Source organism: Canis aureus, chromosome 27, assembly GCF_053574225.1.
Source record: "Canis aureus isolate CA01 chromosome 27, VMU_Caureus_v.1.0, whole genome shotgun sequence".
Classification (NCBI taxonomy): domain Eukaryota; kingdom Metazoa; phylum Chordata; class Mammalia; order Carnivora; family Canidae; genus Canis; species Canis aureus.
This window is the reverse complement of record NC_135637.1, coordinates 12,964,973-12,985,198: the sequence shown is the minus strand read 5'-3', so window position 1 is coordinate 12,985,198 and position 20,226 is coordinate 12,964,973. Positions and strand designations below refer to the sequence as shown.

The 20,226-nt window shown below is 40.3% G+C and overlaps 1 protein-coding gene across 4 annotated transcripts in view; it reads right to left on the bottom strand.

Annotated features, from left to right (window-relative positions):
* Positions 1-3,613: 3,613 nt before the first annotated feature.
* Positions 3,614-20,226, bottom strand: part of MAPKAPK5 (MAPK activated protein kinase 5) — a 39,058-nt gene continuing 22,445 nt past the window's right edge. For 3 of the 4 annotated variants that reach the window (XM_077875671.1, XM_077875673.1, XM_077875674.1), the window contains 7 exons: positions 13,082-13,162; positions 10,355-10,542; positions 8,201-8,321; positions 5,870-6,000; positions 5,491-5,612; positions 4,400-4,504; positions 3,614-4,060 (listed from right to left, as the gene is read on the bottom strand). In XM_077875671.1, coding sequence (XP_077731797.1) covers positions 3,966-4,060; positions 4,400-4,504; positions 5,491-5,612; positions 5,870-6,000; positions 8,201-8,321; positions 10,355-10,542; positions 13,082-13,162 — 843 coding nt within the window. In that variant the 3' untranslated portion in view covers positions 3,614-3,965. The remainder of the gene's footprint in view (positions 4,061-4,399; positions 4,505-5,490; positions 5,613-5,869; positions 6,001-8,200; positions 8,322-10,354; positions 10,543-13,081; positions 13,163-20,226) is intronic. The other variant, XM_077875672.1, reaches the window with a different exon arrangement.

Here is a 20,226-nt window from a genome sequence, read left to right as displayed (position 1 = left end):
TCTGGCAGGAGGTAGGGGGAGGGGACAGGGATTCTTTGGGGATCTCTAAGCAGGACAAAGTTCTCTGTATCCACTGCTTCCTTTCCTCATATCCGTAGTATTCAGGACATTGTTTGCAGCTCAACCCTCCTTTTTCAGCCTTTGTTCATAACAGATGTTTAAACACTTTGCATGGTGTCTGAATATAAACATAATTCTTCCCTACTTGAAGTTTTACTAATTAACATATTAAGTGATAAATGAAATGAGCTTAGTTTTACCATGGAAGTATACAAGTGATCATGACCAACATTCAATTCCTCCCAACTGCCCCAACATAAAAACAAACTGATTAACTAGCTATCTTTTTACCATTCCATCAAGAAAATAAAAAATGGACTGTGTAAGAATTTTTGTAGATTTCTTCACTCTTATAACTAAAATTGAAATGTAATGTCTGTGTAAGTCCTTGGGTTTGGGTTTGTGTCAATTTCCTGACATATTTACCAGTACTTTCAAAAGGGAAAAAAAGCACTATCCACATTCCTTGCAGTTGTTCTCCTGTACATTCTATGATGAATTAAAATAAAACTGTACATCTTTTATCCTTCATGAAAATATTTTATCAAGTCAAATATTTACAATACAAAACCTTTTTTAAGCTTTTCTTAAAAACAAATGAACAGCAGGTTGTAACTGCAAGTAACACTCAAAAATGGGGATATATCCTATCTAATTCAAAAAGTAATGGTACGGGGTTACCTGGGTAGCTCAGTCCATTGGGCATCCTGACTCCTGGTTTTGGCTCAAGTCATGATCTCAGAGTTGTAAGACCAAGCCCTCTGTGAGGCTCCATGCTCAGTGAGGAGTCTGCTTGAGATTCTCTTTCTCTCCTGCCCCTCCCTGCACTTGTGCTTGCTCTCTCAAATAAATAAATCTTAAAACAAAACAAAAAAAGGGAATGGTACAGTACCATAAGATTTTAGATATGAGCAAGAGAGCAGATCAACTCAGTAATATTAATTCCTAATACAGATTTAAAAACTTAATCTTTAGCATCTGGCAAAAAATTTGTACTGTCATATCACAAGTCCATTTTTAAAATGTATAGCAACTTGACAGGATGAGCACTGGGTGTTATATGTTGGCAAATCGAACTCCAATAAAAAATAATATAAAAAAGTGTATAGCAAAAAAGGTAAAATGATTTTTAGCTGAATTTCTTCTCATATTTTATATGAGAGAAGGCCTCTTACAATTAAATAATTTGGAAATTATCACAGATTTAAGATATTTCCCTTATTTTAACCAAACAGGCAGGGCAAATTAGGTTGTCATTTTTAGGATAAAATAATCAGAAATGAAAGAACACTTCTATTTTTTAAATAAATAAAAATATAATTATAACTAAGTATATCCAATTTTCCAATTCTCAAATTGAAACACATTGCTTGATTCACACACAAGATGTGATTTAGAACATCTGAGTTCTTTAACCAATAATTCCTTCTATTTGTTCTTTCTCACATGAATATAAGCTTTTTATTTTTTAAAAAAGATTTATTTATTTATTCATGAGAGATACACAGAGAGAGACAGAGAGAGAGGCAGAGACATAGGCAGAAGGAAAAGCAGGCTCCCTTCAGGGAACCCGACGAGGGACTCAATACCAGATACTGGGATCACGCGCTGAGCCGAAAGCAGACTCAACCGCTAAGCCACCCAGGCATCCTTATAAGCTCTTTTTAAAAAGCTTTTTAATTTTTTTAAAAATTAAAATTTCTTAAGTAAGCTCTATGCCGATCATAGGGCTCAAACTCATAACCTGAGATCAAGTCACAAGCTCTACCAACTGAGCTAGCTAGGTGCCCCTAAAAAATTACATATCTATTTTTAGCTTTGAAAAGCTGAAAACTGGGGCATCTGCATAGCTTAGTTGGTTAAGCATCTGACTCTTGATTTCTGCTCAGGTCATGATCTCGGGATCATGGGATCCATCCAGCCCCTTGGACTCCATGCTCAGCACAGAGTCTGGTGTCCCTCTTCCTCTGTTCCTCCCTGTTTGTACACTCTCTCAAATAAATAAATAAAATCTTTAAAAAAAAAAAAAACTACTGAATTCTCTTTACAGGGTATCTATTTTTTTTTCCATTAATGATTTTTATTCCAGAAGCTTACTCAGGTTTCATAGATTTTAGTTAGCCAATATTTTATTTATTTATTTATTTATTTATTTATTTATTTATTTATTTAATAAATTTATTTTTATTGGTGTTCAATTTGCCAGCATATAGAGTAACACCCAGTGCTCATCTCATCAAGTGCTCACTTCAGTGCCTGTCACCCAGTCACCTCCACCCCCCGCTCACCTCCCCTTCCACCACCCCTAGTTCGTTTCCCAGAGTTAGGAGTCTTTCATATTCTGTCTCCCTTTCTGATATTTCCCACTTATTTTTTCTCCTTTTCCCTTTATTCCCTTTCACTATTTTTTATATTCTCCAAATGAATGAGACCATATAATGTTTGTCCTTCTCCGACTGACTTATTTCACTCAGCATAATATACAGGGTATCTATTTATAAGTAATTCATCACCTAAGATTAGGAAGCCTTACCTCAAAAAATATTTATTATTCAATGTAGTAAGTTAATTCTTACAAGATACTTTGTATTTTTATCCCACACATCCAGTCACATACATATGGGGCATACTAACCAAATGTCATCCTGAAGACATGCTGAATAAAGTGGAGGAGTTACAAAGTGAGCTCTGTGAGATCAATTTTGATTGAAGAGAATGTGACAGGATGAAAGTGAAGAACTGTGTCAACAGATCATCTTCCTCTGCTCTGTAAATTGGAAATTTGCCTGCTAGCCCTTCTATTTACCAACGCAGGTACCCACCAAAAACTGCTACAATAAATAAGTAAATAAAAATGGTTTATGGAAGCCCATGTGCACAACAGAAAACTTTTAAAAAGCATCCAGGCTTGTTTTCCATTCAAACAGCTAATCTCTGGGCCAAAACCACCCTTCCTGAAAATGAAGGGTACTGATCAAAATAAATGTAGCCCAGGATGTCAATGTAAAATGCAAGCCAAAACATTTGACAGTACAAGGGAAGCTCTGAGAGAAAAAAACTAGACCACCTTAGATGCTAACCCAAAAGTCCAGTTTACATGATATGTAACTTTCTCAGAAAAATCATCCAATAAATAGAGCCAGGAGAACAGAGAAAAAGAAAAAAAAAAAAAAAGAAGAAGAAGAAGAAGCAACAGAGCTTGGTGGGGCTGCAGGGAAGGGGAGAGGACTGAGCGGGACCTCAGATGAATGGAATGAAGCTCTGGTTCTGCATGAAAAGAACAAACTCAAAATCCCATTAGGTTTAAGAAACACACCAATACCTTTTAAAAGATATGACAAAAAAGAAATGCTACCACTTTGCCCAAAATAATTAGGAACAAGAGAAATGAGGGCTCATCTCCCTGTCTCTTCCATTATGGGAATTTGTATCCTGTGGATTTCAGCAGGCAGTCTGCAGTATGGATCCACAGAAGTTTTTTGGCACCAGAGGTAATCTACCAATAGTGCAGAAAGCAAATACACAGGGCAAGTGAAACCAGATTCCACAGTACTTGGTTCAACTGTTTACTAACAGACAGGTCAGTATAGTCAGTCCTTTGTCTACCACTGGCAAATGGTTTTTGTACATTTTATTACAAATAAAACAATCTTGTTTGACAATACCATCTGTCATCTTACAAACATATGAGAAAACAGTCCTAGAGTAATAGTGTATCTCTAAGAACTGAGCTTTTCTTAAAAACAAATGAACTATACTATGAGTAAGTCCTGTATCTAAATCTATACAGTGTCTTTAAGTAATGTGGAAATGAAATTATGATTTATTAATTTACATAAAAATTACTTTATACATTAAAGAATAATTTTTCAAATTGTTAAAAAAAACAAAGTCTGAAGCTGTCATTATTGGGATTCATGGGACATGGTTTGTTCTTCTATCACCTGCTTCACAATTTCTGCCAGTTTTAGTCTATCGACTTTATCTGTGAATCCACGACCTGAAATGCAAAAAAGAAAAAGTCAGTCTCCAAATGTTTGGAAGGGAGATTCTTGACAAGAACCCAATAACGGAATCATGTGATGTATGACAGGGGATCTGCAGGATTGAATTTGCAGCACACAGTTTATCTGAACTCTGAAACTCAACAAGTGAAAGAGCCAGACATCTAGATACACCTGTGCAGCTAATGTAGGACTAACCCCCGTCGTCCCATAATACTCCGCTCACTCTCTAGCCTCACTTCACCTCAAAACAACCCCAGCCAGCCCCCAGATATCCTCCATGTTCTACAAATAATCACTCTCTGCATCCACGGAGAAAGAAAGAAGGTTCCTACCGTTCCAGCTGAAGCTTTGCAGAGTATCTCTTAGGAGTTTGCATTCCCGGTTATACTTCCAAGCCTCCTGCATTACTTCATTCAGCTTTTCATCTTCATTCTCTCCTATTGATAAAGATGAAGAAGTTGTGTCTTCCTGTGGCATCATGGGATTTTAAGGGTCAGAGATGGAAGGACATGTCTAACTTGTTGAGAAGTGATGAGTAAAAGTGCAAACTTTAGCATTGTTGTTACTACTAGTTCCTACACTACACGTAGGCCACTTCTGGGCTTTGCACTCTTCTACTCAGATAGCCTCACACAAATCCTCGGATGTACCTAGGGTCTTAGCACTAGAGTCTGGGAAGTAAACAGAGTCAGACTCTGCTGCTGATTAAAAACAGATGTTAACCTAACAGACCAGGAGAGGACAGAACAAGGCTGAGTGGACCACCTTCTTTATCCTAAGCTCATTTCTTTGGAAGCTATCTAAGTACACTATGTGAATTCTCTAAAAACCCAAGGAATGTAGACAGCCTTCTGGCTTCCTACTTGAAGCATCTCATTCGTCTGCTGAGAAGAGCCCATTACACTCCACCAAGTGGAGAGAGACCACACTAAAACAAAGTTCTCACTCAAAAGGAGACGTGTACAAGTCACACTCTGGCCATGATACAACTTGGGAGGTGCTCTCTTTATATTCACAAATTAATGATAGCCTTGTACTCTAAAGGCTCTGGAAATGCTTCCTGTTCTTCACACGCTGATCCTGTCCACATTTTCCATTCTTCATCTTCTATCCTGTGCCTTCGTTAACAAATTAAGAAAACATAAAACTGCATGCTGCACCAGACACAGGCAATTAAACCTTAACTAGCAGTTTTAGAGAAAACCAAAGGAGGGGCACAATTTAACCACCTTTCTGAGCTCCCGCTGCCCTCTCTTATTTTAGTGGGCACAGAGTAATTTATATAATGTACTTATTTTCTTATAACACAAAAATGAAAAAGAAAGCCTCAAATTAAACTGCTCCTTCTGTCATGTGCACACGTGCACGCGCACACACACACACACCCCACCCACACATACGGAACATTCATAAATGGCGTGACCTTTACCAGCCTGGGGGAGAATACACTGAGCAATCACATCTCGAAGCTTTTCCAAGGCAACATTGGAATCCTCAGCTCCATTCTCACGGTCATGGATATAAACACAGTCCTTTGGCTTGGTGCTTTAAAAGTTTGGGAGAGAGGAACAACAAGGTGAAACCTCAAAAACCAATTCTCCACAGTTAACTCTAAACATAGGGCAGCACATTTTTCAGATAAATAATTAACTATTGAGTGTCTAACTTCTCATGCTATTTAAAGGGGTTTACCCTTTCTACCCTCTTAAGTAGCAAAAGGGCAAACCACTGGCTGTTCTTTCAGAACCCTGCGCTTAACCATGCGGACCATGAAGGAGAATCCACAGAATAAGCTCAGTTACCCGAGTAATTTCCTTTTTCTCAGAATAGGATTGTTCACAGAGTGCAGGGGTTTGAGGCTGACTTTCAGATCCTGGATTCTCATGTTGGCCAACTGTTCTGCGTGAGCCTGCTGGATTCCCGCAACCACCGCCTGAATGGAAACACTATGATCAGTTTTCACCTCATTTCAGGGCACCAAAATAGCAAATCTAAGAGACTGTGAAGGAGAAGCTCCAAGAACTAAAAAGACAATTGCACTTTTACACTGGCAATATACAAATTTTGAATAGCCAGAGCAATCTTTTCGAAGGCTCAGCAAGCCCAGGGAATACCAGGCAAACCAAGGGCCATACAACAGCTAGCACCTTCTTCCCTGCACAGGGATAGAAATGCAAGTAAGAAATACTAAGACTCACGTTCACCGTCATTGGCAAGAGCAAGTCTAAAGAGAGGCGTTTATGTACATCAGGGAAAAGGCTGGCAAGCTGCTGCCTGAGAAGCCTTCCACAGTGGCATTTATTCACTGCCCCCCCCCACCTTCCCCCCTACCCCTTGGTGGACAGCCCGGGTGGCTCAGAACCCCAACCACTTCATATGGTAAATAAGTAGGTCCTCAGGAACTCATCTACAAGTCAGCCAAAATCCTAAAGGATTTCTTAGATCAGCACATGGGGGTTACAGAATGGCTTTCCTTAAGACCTTGGAATTGCAGAAATAAGATTGCTTTCTGGAGTTACTGTAGAATTAGTGTATAATGAAGCCAAATATGAATATGCAGGATCTTAATGAGAAAGAGTGGGCCCTAGGCCTATAAGGTGTAACTGCAAGGTGACAGTATATTCCCATTTTTAAAGAAATGATGGGGTCATGATGTGGGTTGGCTAACTTTGAAGTGTAGAAAAATGGCCACATATACAGATGTTGAATAGTGTCCATTCTAAGCCCTGCCTAGCAGATGAAGCCTGAGCTCATAACCTTGAGCTATTCTCCTCTTTTCGGTTGGGCCATCACTGATAAGGGTGATGTGAAGATCCAGTATAGTCAGGGCCAGCTATTATAGTTCCTTTAAACGAATTCAGACTCTACCTAAATCTACTTGCATGCTTAACAGGGAACTACTTTTTAAAATTGTCAAATTTTATTGTTGAAATTAAAACAAAAAAATTATATAGAATTATATAAATAATGTAATATGCATCTCTAAATACCTTCCGTGTGGCGGGCAGCCCCAGTGGCTCAGCGGTTTAGCGCTGCCTTCAGCCCAGGGTGTGATCCTGGAGACTTGGGATCGAGTCCCACATCAGGCTCCCTGCATGGAGCCTGCTTCACCCTCTGCCTGTGTCTCTGCTTCTCTCTCTCCTCTCTGTGTATTCTCATGAATAAATAAATAAAATCTTTAAAATAAATAAATAAATAAATACCTTCCGTGTGGCCAATCTCTTCCCAAAAATTAACAACTGCCTCTCAGTTATGTCCTACCAAGACTTAACCCCCTCTGTGTACTTTTAAAACCTGGCACTACCACATATATTTTACTGACTTCCCATTAATGTACCCACAGACGCACTTCAGTCTATAGTTGATTGCTCCTGTTGTTCACTATACTTGGGCACTGGGACGCCTGGGTGGCTCAGCAGTTAAGCGTCTGCCTTTGGCTCAGGTCGTGATCCTGGAGTCCTGGGATCGAGTCCCACATCGGGCTCCCGGCATGGAGCCTGCTTCTCCCTCTGCTTGTGTCTCTGCCTCTCTCTGTGTGTCTCTCATGAATAAATAAAAAATCTTAAAAAACAAAACAAAAAACTATACTTGGGCACTTGTCTATTTAAATTCCTTAAGGCAGCTCATGCCTAAACATGTGAAGAGGTTAAAAACTGCCATGCAGTAATTAATAAATATGAGGGGTTTTGCCTTCTCTTTGGGAACCTTTCCCTAATTACAGCCCTTCAAAGATATTCTCTTTTTCTGAATTCCTAGTGCGTTCATAGAAAATGTAGCATGCGAAGCTAAGATGTCTGCAATGTTCCTTCCTTGTTTCACATAAATTGGTCTTTCCAATTGTCTTATTTAAGCCGCTGGGGAAGGAGGTTGTCTCTTAGTACTCTGTGCCCCCCAACCTCATAGCACAAATATGGAGAATTTGAGTTTTCACTTAGTGTATATTTACCAGGCCTTGATCTGGTCTTTTACTCCAAGAAGCTTTAATTTCAGACCCTGATTTTCAGGAAAGTAGGGATATGTCTCTGGGAAAGACTGAGTTCTCTGCATTACTCTGCCTTTAACCCCTCCCTGAGCCTTGTCAGCACTCCTTCTCAACAGTCTTTTTGGTAAACAAAATAAGCATCACTCAAAACCTTATCCATCATTAGTTGAGCAGAGGGTAACACATTATCCAAGGCCTCAGTCGAGTTGAGCCACGGGTGGTCCAATACTCCTTCGATGGTGAGTCTTTCCTCTGGTTTGACCTTCAAGAGCCTGTGGAAAAAAAAAGGCCAACAGGGCTGCTGTTCATAGTTGCTTCCAAAGGACCAGGAAGTTCTGGGTCTGGTTTTAACCAGCTCCAACTTCTGATTTTCCACCAACTCCTCTAAGCTAAGGTTTTCCATCTGCAGGTAGGGGTGGAGATGTAGTCCCTAATCCCTAGTGGTGAGGGCACTGTGTCCTTTAGTAGTCCTTTCTACACTAGGCAGAGTGAAATAAAAATGGTAGAAAAAGGCTTAATCCAGTGATATTTCAGACTGAGTTCTAGGCTCGGTAAGCCTACATACAACTTCTTGTTCTTGGCACTTGAATCTCCACATGCATTTTTTTTTTTTAGGACAGTGGGCTCCAATTTCCAAAAGGGATTCAAAGTGCTCTTTTGGCTGACAGTGACTACAAAATTAGTTGAGGGGTCATGTGGTTATGAAAATCCAGGTTGCTACTTGTGATAAAGCTATTAGATGTCACCATATGACAGGACATGAACCTTTTATTCCAGAAACATTCAAAGCCAAAAATCTAGAGTCTCTGATAAGGGAGATGGCATTTCCTTCTAAGCCAAATGTATTGCTCTATACCATCTGCTTTTTGATCCTACTTCTTCACATCTTGTCCACTCATACTCATGTTTTGATGTAATTCTTGGCTCATCTCAGCATGTTCCCTGGGCTTTTTAGTCCCTCCTTCCAACTATGTATCCTCCCACTGTAAACGTCAGAGTCAGGACAACATGCACACTTGCTCTTTCAGATACTCTGCAACCTTCTGGATCATTCTGAACAAACAGCTTCAAATTCTAAAGAAAGAATTATTTAGAAAAGAATCCCAAAGCTGAAAGAAGATAATGTCACTCTAAGGACAGGAAATACATTCTATAGAATTGACAAAGAACCACTTAGAGGATATTGATGTTTTGGTTAAATAGCTGAGAATATGATATGGAAACAGCATGAGAAGACAAATGAAGCTTTAAACATTGCCTCCACACTCCTAAAAACTTTTACTTTTATATTTTAGAAACTAGTCTGTCTTTATATATATAGATCTTTGGGGATCCCTGGGTGGCTCAGCGGTTTAGCGCCTGCCTTCAGCCCAGGATGTGATCCTGGAGTCCCAGGACTGAGTCCAGCATCGGGCTCCCTGCATGGAGCTTGCTTCTCCCTCTGCCTGTGTCTCTGCCTCTCTTTGTGTGTCTCTCATGAATGAGTAAATAAAATCTTAAAATATGTGTGTGTGTGTGCGTGTGTGTGTGTGTGTGTGTGTATCTCCTTAACCAACAGAACAAGCTCACTATTGAAAAGGAGGAATCTCTATAGAGAAATGGCTGTACTGTCAGGAGAAAGCTCCCAGGCACTGCCTCTTTAATGCTCCTCATCACATTACAGATGAAGAAACAAACCAAAAGAGGAAAAATTACTTGGTGAACACCAAGCAGTAGGAATACCAGAAGAGTGCCCCAAATCCCAGGCAGCTAAGCCTCCCACACAGGTGGGCAGGAAAAACAAATATACGTCAAATTTAGGTCTGACTTCTTGCTTAGTGCTTCAGGTACCAAAGGTCTCTGTCAACTCTGCCTCATCTACTCACTAGCACAAAATCTTCTAAATCAATCTTAGCAGTGGGGAGGCTAGAGCAGCCACCTACCCCCACAGCAGCAAAGGAATGAAAAGCCAAAACGTCATTATCATCTTAGCCCGAGTTCAGTTCCTGATGCCATGTCTATTCCACATGACTGGCTAATATGCAGGAAGGGCACAGCAAGGGGCTTCCATTTCAGGTCCTAAATTAATGCTCTGAGGGACCCAAGTTCACAACCCTGGGGACAAATTCTAAGAATACAACAGGAGAGAGCAAAGCTCCATTTTAGGTAGGTGTGGACATGAAGAGCTCTCATCTCAGGCTCCAGGTATAGATTTCTACAATGTTCCAATAGGAAGGAACATGCCTGGAACACCAGTAACTTTTCCCTTGTGCTTCACCACCTTAAAGCCTCCTTGGCCTCCCCACTCCCCAGCCTGGAGACTCACTTCCTCACAACATCTTTGGCCATCTCTGAGATCTGGCTCCACTCTTCTTCTGGGAACTCAAAACTGCCTGTCATGATCTTTCTCCGCATATCCTTTGGAATAGTCCGGCTGTGGTGTTTGGAGTAAAAAGGAGGGTATCCGCACAACATCACGTAGATAATCACCCCTAGGGACCACAAGTCACAGCTCTGAAAGGAAAATGAGAATTGTCACTTATGGCAGAGGCACAGCCCCAAAATAAAGCCCGCAGGACCAGCCCAGAAATAGCCCCTTAAATACCCAGGCTGATATCTCCAAAAATCACCTCACAGAGACTGGAAAAGTTTCAGGAAGTCTTAAGGGAACTAACCTTTCTCTCCATCATATGTTTTCTATGCCACCAACACTATATATATATATATATATATATATATACACCAGCACACAAGGCCAGTCTAATGTGAAATAAACAGTCACTTTTATTCTCACTGCTCAGGCCCAAGCTAGTAGTTGACCTGGGTACAGGTGTAAGATACTTCACCTCCAGCCAGAGAAATAACAGAGATAAGTCAACTGGTTGGGAAACATGTACGCTGTCAACCTGAGCAAGGTTGAGGCTGCAAGCACAAAGCAGCTAAGACACAGGCAGGCTGACCCCATAAAACAGCACAAGTCATTTTATAAAGGCCCAAAGCAGTTTGACACAGATCAGGAAGAGGCACTAGAGGGAAGAATAGGAGGTCTAAAAGCACTCCTCTGGCCACAGATGACTCACTGTACCCATCTGCAGGACCATACACCATTCCTAGAGAAGATACTCTGAAAGAAAGGAAACTGCCACCAACTATTTTGTCTGTGGGTATTAAGGTGCCTTCATGGGCTACAGTCCCAGCATGATTATTAGAACAGACTCGTAGACTCGTAATTTAGTTAAATGCAGCTCCACCTGCCTCGATACTGGGTCTTCAGAGGTTTCAATTCAAGCCTATCTTGAGTCACCGGACAAAAGCAGTGTCTGTCTGCTTGAGAAAGGAAGCCAAAGGAGCCTGTTATTGCAGCCACATGCTATTTTCATACCACACAGTGTCCTGATGAGAGAAGCCTAGAAAATGGGATGTCTCAGCTACTCCCACCTATGTTTTGGCATCATACTAATCAGTATTTGTAGATGACATGACCTATGCTACAGACCACAATTTAAAATTATAAAGGTGAGGCGCCTGAGTGGCTCAGTCAGTTAAGCATCTGCCTTCAGCTCAGGTCATAATCTGGAGATCCTGGGACAGAGCCCTGAGTTGGGATCCCTGCTCAGGGGGGAGTCTGCTTCTCCTTCTCCCTCTGCTCCTCACCATGCTCATACTCTCTATCAAATAAATGAAACGTTAAAAAAAAAATTACAGAAGTAAAAGGAATCTTAAAAACAGTTCAAATCCCTCACTTTCCAGACGAGAAAACTGATACTACTTTTTGTTTTTATGAAGATTGATGTATTTAACTTCTAAAAACTTAATTACATCCTGTTATGTATTTTTGTTAAAAATTATTTGCAAATGTAGCAGTGTTCATTTAGCTGCCAATATAAAGAGGATTATCTCTAATATATATATATATATATACATATATATATACACACACATATATATATACTCAAAAATAAAGGAGCTGTTTATTTCAACATGCTACTCATCTGCAATGTGTAATTTTTATGAATGCCATGCTAATGCATGAGCACCACTAGGTTCACAAAATGGAATAGGAAAAGAACACAAAATATACTTGTGGAAAATAATATATCACACAAGAATCCATTGCATTCATGCTGAGAAAATTTTAGTGAGTAAATTAATGTCATTTAAGTGCTTCTACCACTCCTTTCCTGTGTACATTAAGAAGCAGGAAGCAGTTTCTGACTCTGATGCCGTAATCAGCATAGTCCTCAAACCTTCACTACATAAGAGAGCTGACCATGGTTTTGAGTTTGTAGGGTAATAATGGCAGTGAAAGTAGATGTTTAGGGTTCTGGTCACACTGTGCCAGTGACAGTGCAAAGAACAGGGTCCTGAGTGGCAGAGGAGCCTGTGTTTATGTGTGTGCATGTGTGCACATGCTTAGAAATATGTGGGACCCAAGAAGAGCTGGCCTATTGCCTTTTTACCACCCTCGGGTCCCTCTGTCATCTATATTCAGCCCTGAGTCCCCAAGCAGCATCATTATTTTTCTGATCTACTCAGCGACTCCAGGGCCTGCTTTAAGAGGTCCTAATCCTCTTTGTTTTAGAATAGAGATATTTGATGTGAAGGCCACAGACTGAGAACTGTAAGACCAGGAACACCTGCTGTATGTTGCAGACACTATTCTAAGTTGGGTATTTTATGGGAAGAAAGACTGATACCATAAATGGCCATGGAATGTTCTGAGAAATGGCCTCTACCTGAAAAAAGCAAGACAACCACATCTTTTAAATGTGGTCAGTGGACTATAAACTATCCAAATAAATAACCTACAAGTGACCATTGCTCTTGGTTCCTGCTGCAAAACCTCAATTGTTATGAACCTTATTTCATATTTCATCAGACAAAAAAACCTGAATTCCAAGTACTCTTCTGCATGTGTGGCTGCTGCCAGCCTTTTGGGTAGGAATATTAAAAGATAAGAATGGAATTAGTCACATTCCCAAAGGACCACAAACACCTCACAGGAGAATAGGGGCTACACCTGAAGGCTGAAGGTAAGTGTCTCTTCCCCTACCTTGTTATAAGTGTAGGGTGTTGGCGAGGTAGGTATGATGCCAGATTTCTCCTTCTGATGCCTTCTCTGTGCCTCCAATACCTGTCAGAGTCAGACCAAAGGGGACAATTTACTGAAAACAACACCAATAACCTAAAACTTGAGAAAGAATGCTGAAAAAGAATGCTGAAAGAGGGTAGACACTAGCAGTTAACAATGAAAAAAAAAAAAAAAAACCCTCCAGAAAACACAAACTTTCAAAAACCTTTTTTCCCTCTTACAACCAGCATATCAGTGTTTGCCCAGGTCAAGGACAAGAGGATCAAGTCCTTGGAAGAGATTTAGCTCTTCTTCCTGCCCATCAAGGCATCTGAGATCATGGACTTTTTCTTGGAGACACAGATATCCCTTACATGTGTATAAAAGCAGAACAGTGCTGGCCAGTGGATCAGGTTCAAGGTACCTGCTGCCATCAAGGACTATAACAGTCATGTTGGTCTGGGTGTTAAGTGCTCAGGATGCAACCACTGCCATCCATGAGACCATCATCCTGGCCAAGCTCTCAACTGTCCTGTGCAGTGAGATCCCTAGGGGAACAATGCTGGCATACCCCACAGATTCCTTGCAAGGTGACAGGATGCTGTGACTCTGCACTAGTTTGCTTCCTCCTCACACCCAGACCCACACTACTGTCTTAGCCCTGTGCCCATGAAGCTGTTGATGGCAGTTGTTGACAGCTGCCACACCTCAGCTAGGAGCTTCATTGTCACCTGGGCCAACTTTGCCAGAGCGACCTTCAGTGCCATCTCCAAGACTTACAGCAGCCTCACTCTGACACTCTGGAAAGAGACTGTTCACCAAGTCTCCGTGTCAGGAATTTACTGATCACCTTGTAAAGACCTACATCAGAGTCTCCATGTGGAGGACCCAGGCTCCAACTATGACCACCACATAGTGTTTTTATACAAGAATAAGGTGAATTAATTAAACCTGAAAAAAGAGGGACGCCTGGGTGGCTCAGTGGATGAGCGTCTGCCTTCGGCTCAGGACATGATCCTGGGGTCCTGGGATCGAATCCACATCAGGCTCCCTGCAGGGAGCCTGCTTCTCCCTCTGCCTATGTCTCTGCCTTTCTCTCTCTGTTTCTCATGAATAAATATTTTTAAAAAAAAACCTGAAAAAAGAAAATGCCATTTATAACAGCATAAAACATAGTAAGAATAAATCTAATAAAGATGAGAAAGATCTATACACTGAAAACCACACAAGTATTGCTGAGAAAAACTAAAGGCAAAAATAAATGGAGCAATACAGCTTGTTCGTGGGCTAAAATGCTCAGTGTTGTTCAGATATCTGTGTTCCCATATTGAACCATACCTCTAAAACAACCCCAGTCAAAATCCCAGCAGGGTTTTTTGTAGAAATTAACAGCTGATTCTAAAGTTTATATGGAGGGGCACCTGGGTGGCTCAGTCAGTTAAGCATCTGCCTTTGGCTCAGGTCATGACCCCAGGGTCCTGGGATCGAGCCCCACATTGGGCTCCCTGCTCAGTGGAGAGCCTGCTTCTCGATCTCCCTCTACCCCTTATCCCAGTTTGTGCTCACTCTCTCTCTCTCACTCTGCTCTCTCTCAAAAAAAAAAAAAAATAAATACAATCCTTAAAAAAATAAAATAAAGGTCATATGGAAATGCAAAGAAATTAGAAACAACTATGAATAAGAACTAAGTTGGAGAGCTAACACTACCTTATCTCAATAGTTATAATAAAGCCACAGTAATCAAACCAGTACGGTATGGATATAAAGACAGACACGAAGATCACTGGAACAGAACAGAAAATCCAAATTAAACCCACACATATACATTCGATTGATCTTTGACAAAGATTCAAGAGCAATGCAGAGAAAGAGAATCTAAGCAGTGTACATAGGGCTCACAGGAGTTCAGCAGCGTGGATGAAATTTATGGAGAATACCAGCTGTAGGGAAGGTACCCAAAAATCTGCATAAGGAACCCTTTGATCTTTGAATAAATATAGTAAGTTGCACATAATAGAATAAGATTCCATGAGGCCAATAAAGCAACCAGCTATTAGAACCACCACCAGGGATCTCTAAGCTGAGAGTAATTCCAATGTTACAAAAGTCTAGGAGATATGTGAGGTCCAACTAGCCAAAGTAAAGAGACCTTATTGATCATTGGGGCATCAATAGGAGACCAGAAATTTTCCTCTAGATAGCAGGGCTGAGGTAGCCCTAGGATCAAGCCTAATCTAGACTTGCCCTGGCAGAACTGAGCAGCAAATTTCAAGACAACGAAGTCAATCTGCATGTAACTTACCACTCACCAAAACAATCTTTAATACTTTAAAATGACAACAAAACCCCAACATTTACCAAGATAATATTACAGCATCCAGCATCCAATCAAAATTTAAGATATTCAAAGAAGCAGGAAAATGTAATCCATAACCAGGAAATATGATCTATAACCAGGAAGGAAAGAAATCAGTCAATAAGCAGACTCAGAAATGGCAGAGCTGTTACAATCAGCATACAAGGATTTAAATATGTTATTAAATATGTTGAGGTACTTAAAGGGAAACATGAACAAAATGAGAAGGGAAACATGATATAAATGTGAAATGATGAAATTCACAAATTAGTGCAGAAGAAAACCTAGCAATAGAACTTGGCCAAAGTGAAGCAGATAGAAAAAAAGATGGGAAAAAAAAAATCATGGGAGTGCCTGGCTGGCTCAGTTGGTAGAACATGAGACTCTTGATCTCAGGGTCTTGAGTTTGAGCCCCACATTAGATGCACATTACTTAAAAATAAAATCTTAAAAAAAAAAAAAAGATCAGAACTTCAGTACTCTGTATGATCTAACACACATGTAATTGGAGTCTTAGAAAAAAGGCAGAGAGGACAAGCAGAAAAATATTTAAAGAAATGTCTGAAAAATTTTCTGAATTGATAAACACCATAAACTAACAGATCCAAGGAACTCAACAAACCCCTAGCAGGAAAAACAAATACCTACACCCTAGTCAAACTGCTAGGACTTGTTTCTGTTTAGAATGTAGAAAGCTGGAGTGTTACTCCCACTGTAACAGCAAGGAAAAGCTAAACTACAAAATCTCACTTTTCCTGAACCCTACAGATCAGAGGTCTCGAGGCAATTGAAGTACCCTGCAATCTAAAGAAAGGCCCTTCCAGGAAGAGGCAAGATGTGAAAAATGGCTCATCTATGACAGAGCCTGGGAGTAAGCACTATAGCATGCCACACGAGTAAAAAGAATTCAGCTAAATTTTCAGGAAACTGCTAAAGGCTAAGTGTGGGCTACCATGAGGGGTTGGCAGACTCTGTAGGAATCACAGAAACAAGGGGAATCTGCACCCCTCACAGATTCTTCCACACAGACTTCTGCCACATGCTCAACAGGACCCCTGCACAAGAAGACTGGGGCTGGCTCAGAAAACATGTACCTTCCCATCCTTAGCTGTTGTCATCCTCTGCCAGGCAGGCAAGCATAATCTACTGCTAGGGGAGGAGAAAGATTGTGACTCGAGAGCCCCTCTGAGGCACAGGTGCACAGGTGCATGCATAGGCACACAGGTGCAGCCAAAGCTAACAGTGGAAAAGGAACATGAAAATTAAATAAATAAATAATACCCGCTGGTACTCCCAGCCCCCACACTAGGCACAAGGCAACAAGAGAGGGATGCCAGTGGTGCACTGAACAGAACCATAGCAACAAGAAAGCTCAAACTCAGCTCAACTTCTGAGCAGACTGACTCAGCCACCTACCCCCTACACTAAATGACTAACAGCAGGTGCAGCAAGCCCACTTCAAGGCATAACTACTATTCACATCTGTCTCTACAGATTCTAAAGATATTTCAAAAATTAATAACAGATTACCATAATTTTATGCCAATAAATTCAACAAGTAGTCAAATTTCTTGAAAAACGGCTAAAGAAATAAAAAATTCAACTAATCTATATACCTATTTTAAAATTGATTAAATCAGGGATGCCTAGGTGGTTCAGTGGTTAAGCATCTGACTTTGGCTCAGGGTGTGATCCTGGGGTCCAGGGATCAAGTCCCACATCGGGCTCCCTGCAGGGAGCCTGCTTCTCCCTCTGCCTATGTCTCTGCCTCTCTCTCTGTGCCTCTCATGAATAAATAAATAAATAAATAAATCTTTAAAAAAATGGATTAAATCATTTAAAACTTTCAATGAAGACTCCAAACTGTTTCAGCAATTGCAAAACTGTTTCAGCAAATAAACCAGGATACATTTCCCAACTGTCTAAGGTTAGCATTGCCCTAATACTCTGAAAACAAGCAAACACATTATAAAAAAAGATTATAGACCAACATCTCTCTTGTTTGAAATCATTAACAAAATACTAGCAAATCAAATCAAGCAAGAAGATAAATATATCATGACTGAGCAGAGTCTGTCCCAGGAATGTAAAATTGGTATAACATTCAAAAATCAATGAATTCATCACATTAACAAAAGAAAGAAGAAAAATATATCATCAGCCCAACAGATGCAAAAAAAGCATTGGACAAAATTTAACACATTCCCTTTCAGTAAACTAGGAATAGAAGGAAACTTCCTCAATCCAAAATAGGGCATCTAACAACACCGTTAATATGCTTAATGGGAAAAGACTGAACATTTTTTTCTAAGATCAGAAATAAGGCAAGGATGTCTGCTCTAATTATTTTTTTTTTAAGATTTTATTTATTTATTCATGAGAGACACAAAGAGAGAGAGAGAGAGAGAGAGAGAGGCAGAGACACAGGCAGAGGGAGAAGCAGCCTCCACCCAAGGAGCCAGATGTGGGACTCGATCCAGGAACTCCAGCATCACGCCCTGGGACAAAGGCAGGCGGCAAACCGCTAAGCCACCCAAGGATCCCCCAGCTCTAATCACTTATATTCAGCTAGTGGGCCTAGCCAGTACAATAAGGCAAGGAAAAGGAAAAAAAAAGGCAAATGTACTGGAAAGAGCAAAGTAAAACTGTTATTATTCACAGAAAACATGATTTTATATGTAGAAAATCTTAACAAATCTACAGAAATCTACTATAAATAAGTGAATTTAGCAAGATATAAGGGATCAAAAGTCATTTGTACTTCTGCAAGCACAACAAACTGGAAAATGAAATTATTAAAAATATAATTTCCAACAGCATCCAAAAATATAAAATCTAGGAATAAACCTAAAAAAAAATATATAAAGCCTATACACTAAGAAATACAAACACTTCTGAGAAAAATTAAAGACCTAAATAAAAAGATCTATCATGTTTACTGATTGGAAGACTTAATATTGTTAAGACGTCAACTCTCTCCATATTCATCAACAGATTAATTAAACACAATCCAAATCAAATCCCAGGAGACTTTTCCGTTTTAGAGAAGTGAATTTTAAAATTTATAGAAAAGTAAGGGGATGCCTGGGTGGCTCAGTGGTTGAGCATCTGCATTTGGCTCAGGGAGTGATCTTGGGAGTCCGGGGATTGAGTCCCACATTGGGCTCCCTGCATGGAGCCCTCTTCTCCCTCTGCCTCTGCCTCTCTCTGTGGGTCTCATAAATAAATAAATAAATAAAATCGGAAGGAAGGAAGGAAGGAAGGAAGGAAGGAAGGAAGGAAGGAAGGAAGGAAGGGAGGGAAGGAAGGGAAAGAAAGGAAAGGAAAGGAAAGGAAAGGAAAGGAAAGGAAAGGAAAGGAAAGGAAAGGAAAGGAAAGGAAAGGAGAAAAGAAAAAGAAAAGAAAAGAAAAGAAAAGAAAAGAAAAGAAAAGAAAAGAGAAAAGAAAAGAAAAGAAAAGAAAAGAAAAGAAAAGAAAAGAAAAGAAAAGAGAAAAGAAAAGTAGGGTGCCTGGGTGGCTCAGTCGATTAAATATCTGCCTTTGGCTCAGGTCATGATCCAGGGATCCTAGGATCAAGCCCCACATCGGACTCCCTGCTCAGTGGGGAGCCTGCTTCTCCCTTTCCCTCTGCCATTCCCCCTGCTGTGTGCACCCTTTGTCAAATAAATAAATAAAATCTTTAAAAGATAAATAAAACATAGAGAAGTACAAAAGATTCAGAATAATCATAACAATTTTGAAAAAAGAATAAATTTGGGGCACCTGGGTGGTTCAGTCAGTTGAGCCTTTCGTTCAGGTCATGATCCCAACATCCTGGGATTGAATCCTATCCTACATCAGACTCCCTGCTCGGTGGAAAGTCTGCTTCTTCCTCTCTGTCTACCCCTTCCCTTGTGCTCTCTCTCTCTCTCTCTCTCTCGCTTGCTCTTGATCAAATAAATAAAATATTTTTAAAAAAGAATAAAATTGAAGGACTTCTTATACTATCTGATATCTGAGGTCAAAACTTAATATAAACCTATAGTAATCCACATGATATTGCTGCAAGGATAGACAATCAAAATAGACTAGAACAGACTAACATATATGGTCAACTGATTTCTTTTAAGATATTTACTTATTTATTTATTTGAAGGAGGAGGGGGCCAAAGGAGAGGGAGAAAGAGAATCTCAAGCAGACTCTGTGCTAAACCCAGAGCCTGACACAGGGCTCCATCCCACGACCCTGAGATTGTGACCTTGAGCCAAAATCAAGTCAGATGTTTAAGTGACTGAGCCACTCAGGTGCCCCTGGTCAATTGATTTTTGACAAAACAGCAAGATAATTCAGTTTGACAAAATTGTAAGGTAATTCAATGATATAAGGTTATTCTTTTCAACAAATAATGTGGAAACTTGACAACCATAAGGAAAAAAAACCCTTGACCTTTATTCTACACACACCCACACCACACACCTCAAATGAATCATAGTCCAAAAGGTAAAAGCTAAATAAAACTATAGAAGTACCTGGAAGGCTCAACTGATTAAGCATCTGACTCTTGATCTCAGCTCAGTTCTTGATTTCATGATTTTGAGTTTAAGCCCTGCACTGGGCACGTGCTACGCATGGAGCCTAATTAAAGGGTGGGGGGAACCCCAGGTGGCTCAGTTGGTTAAGCATCCAACTCTTGATCTCGGTTCAGGTCATAATTTCAGGATCATGGGATCAAACCCCAAGGCAAGCTCTATGCTCAGCAGGGAGTCGGCTTCTCTCCTTCTCCCTTTGCCC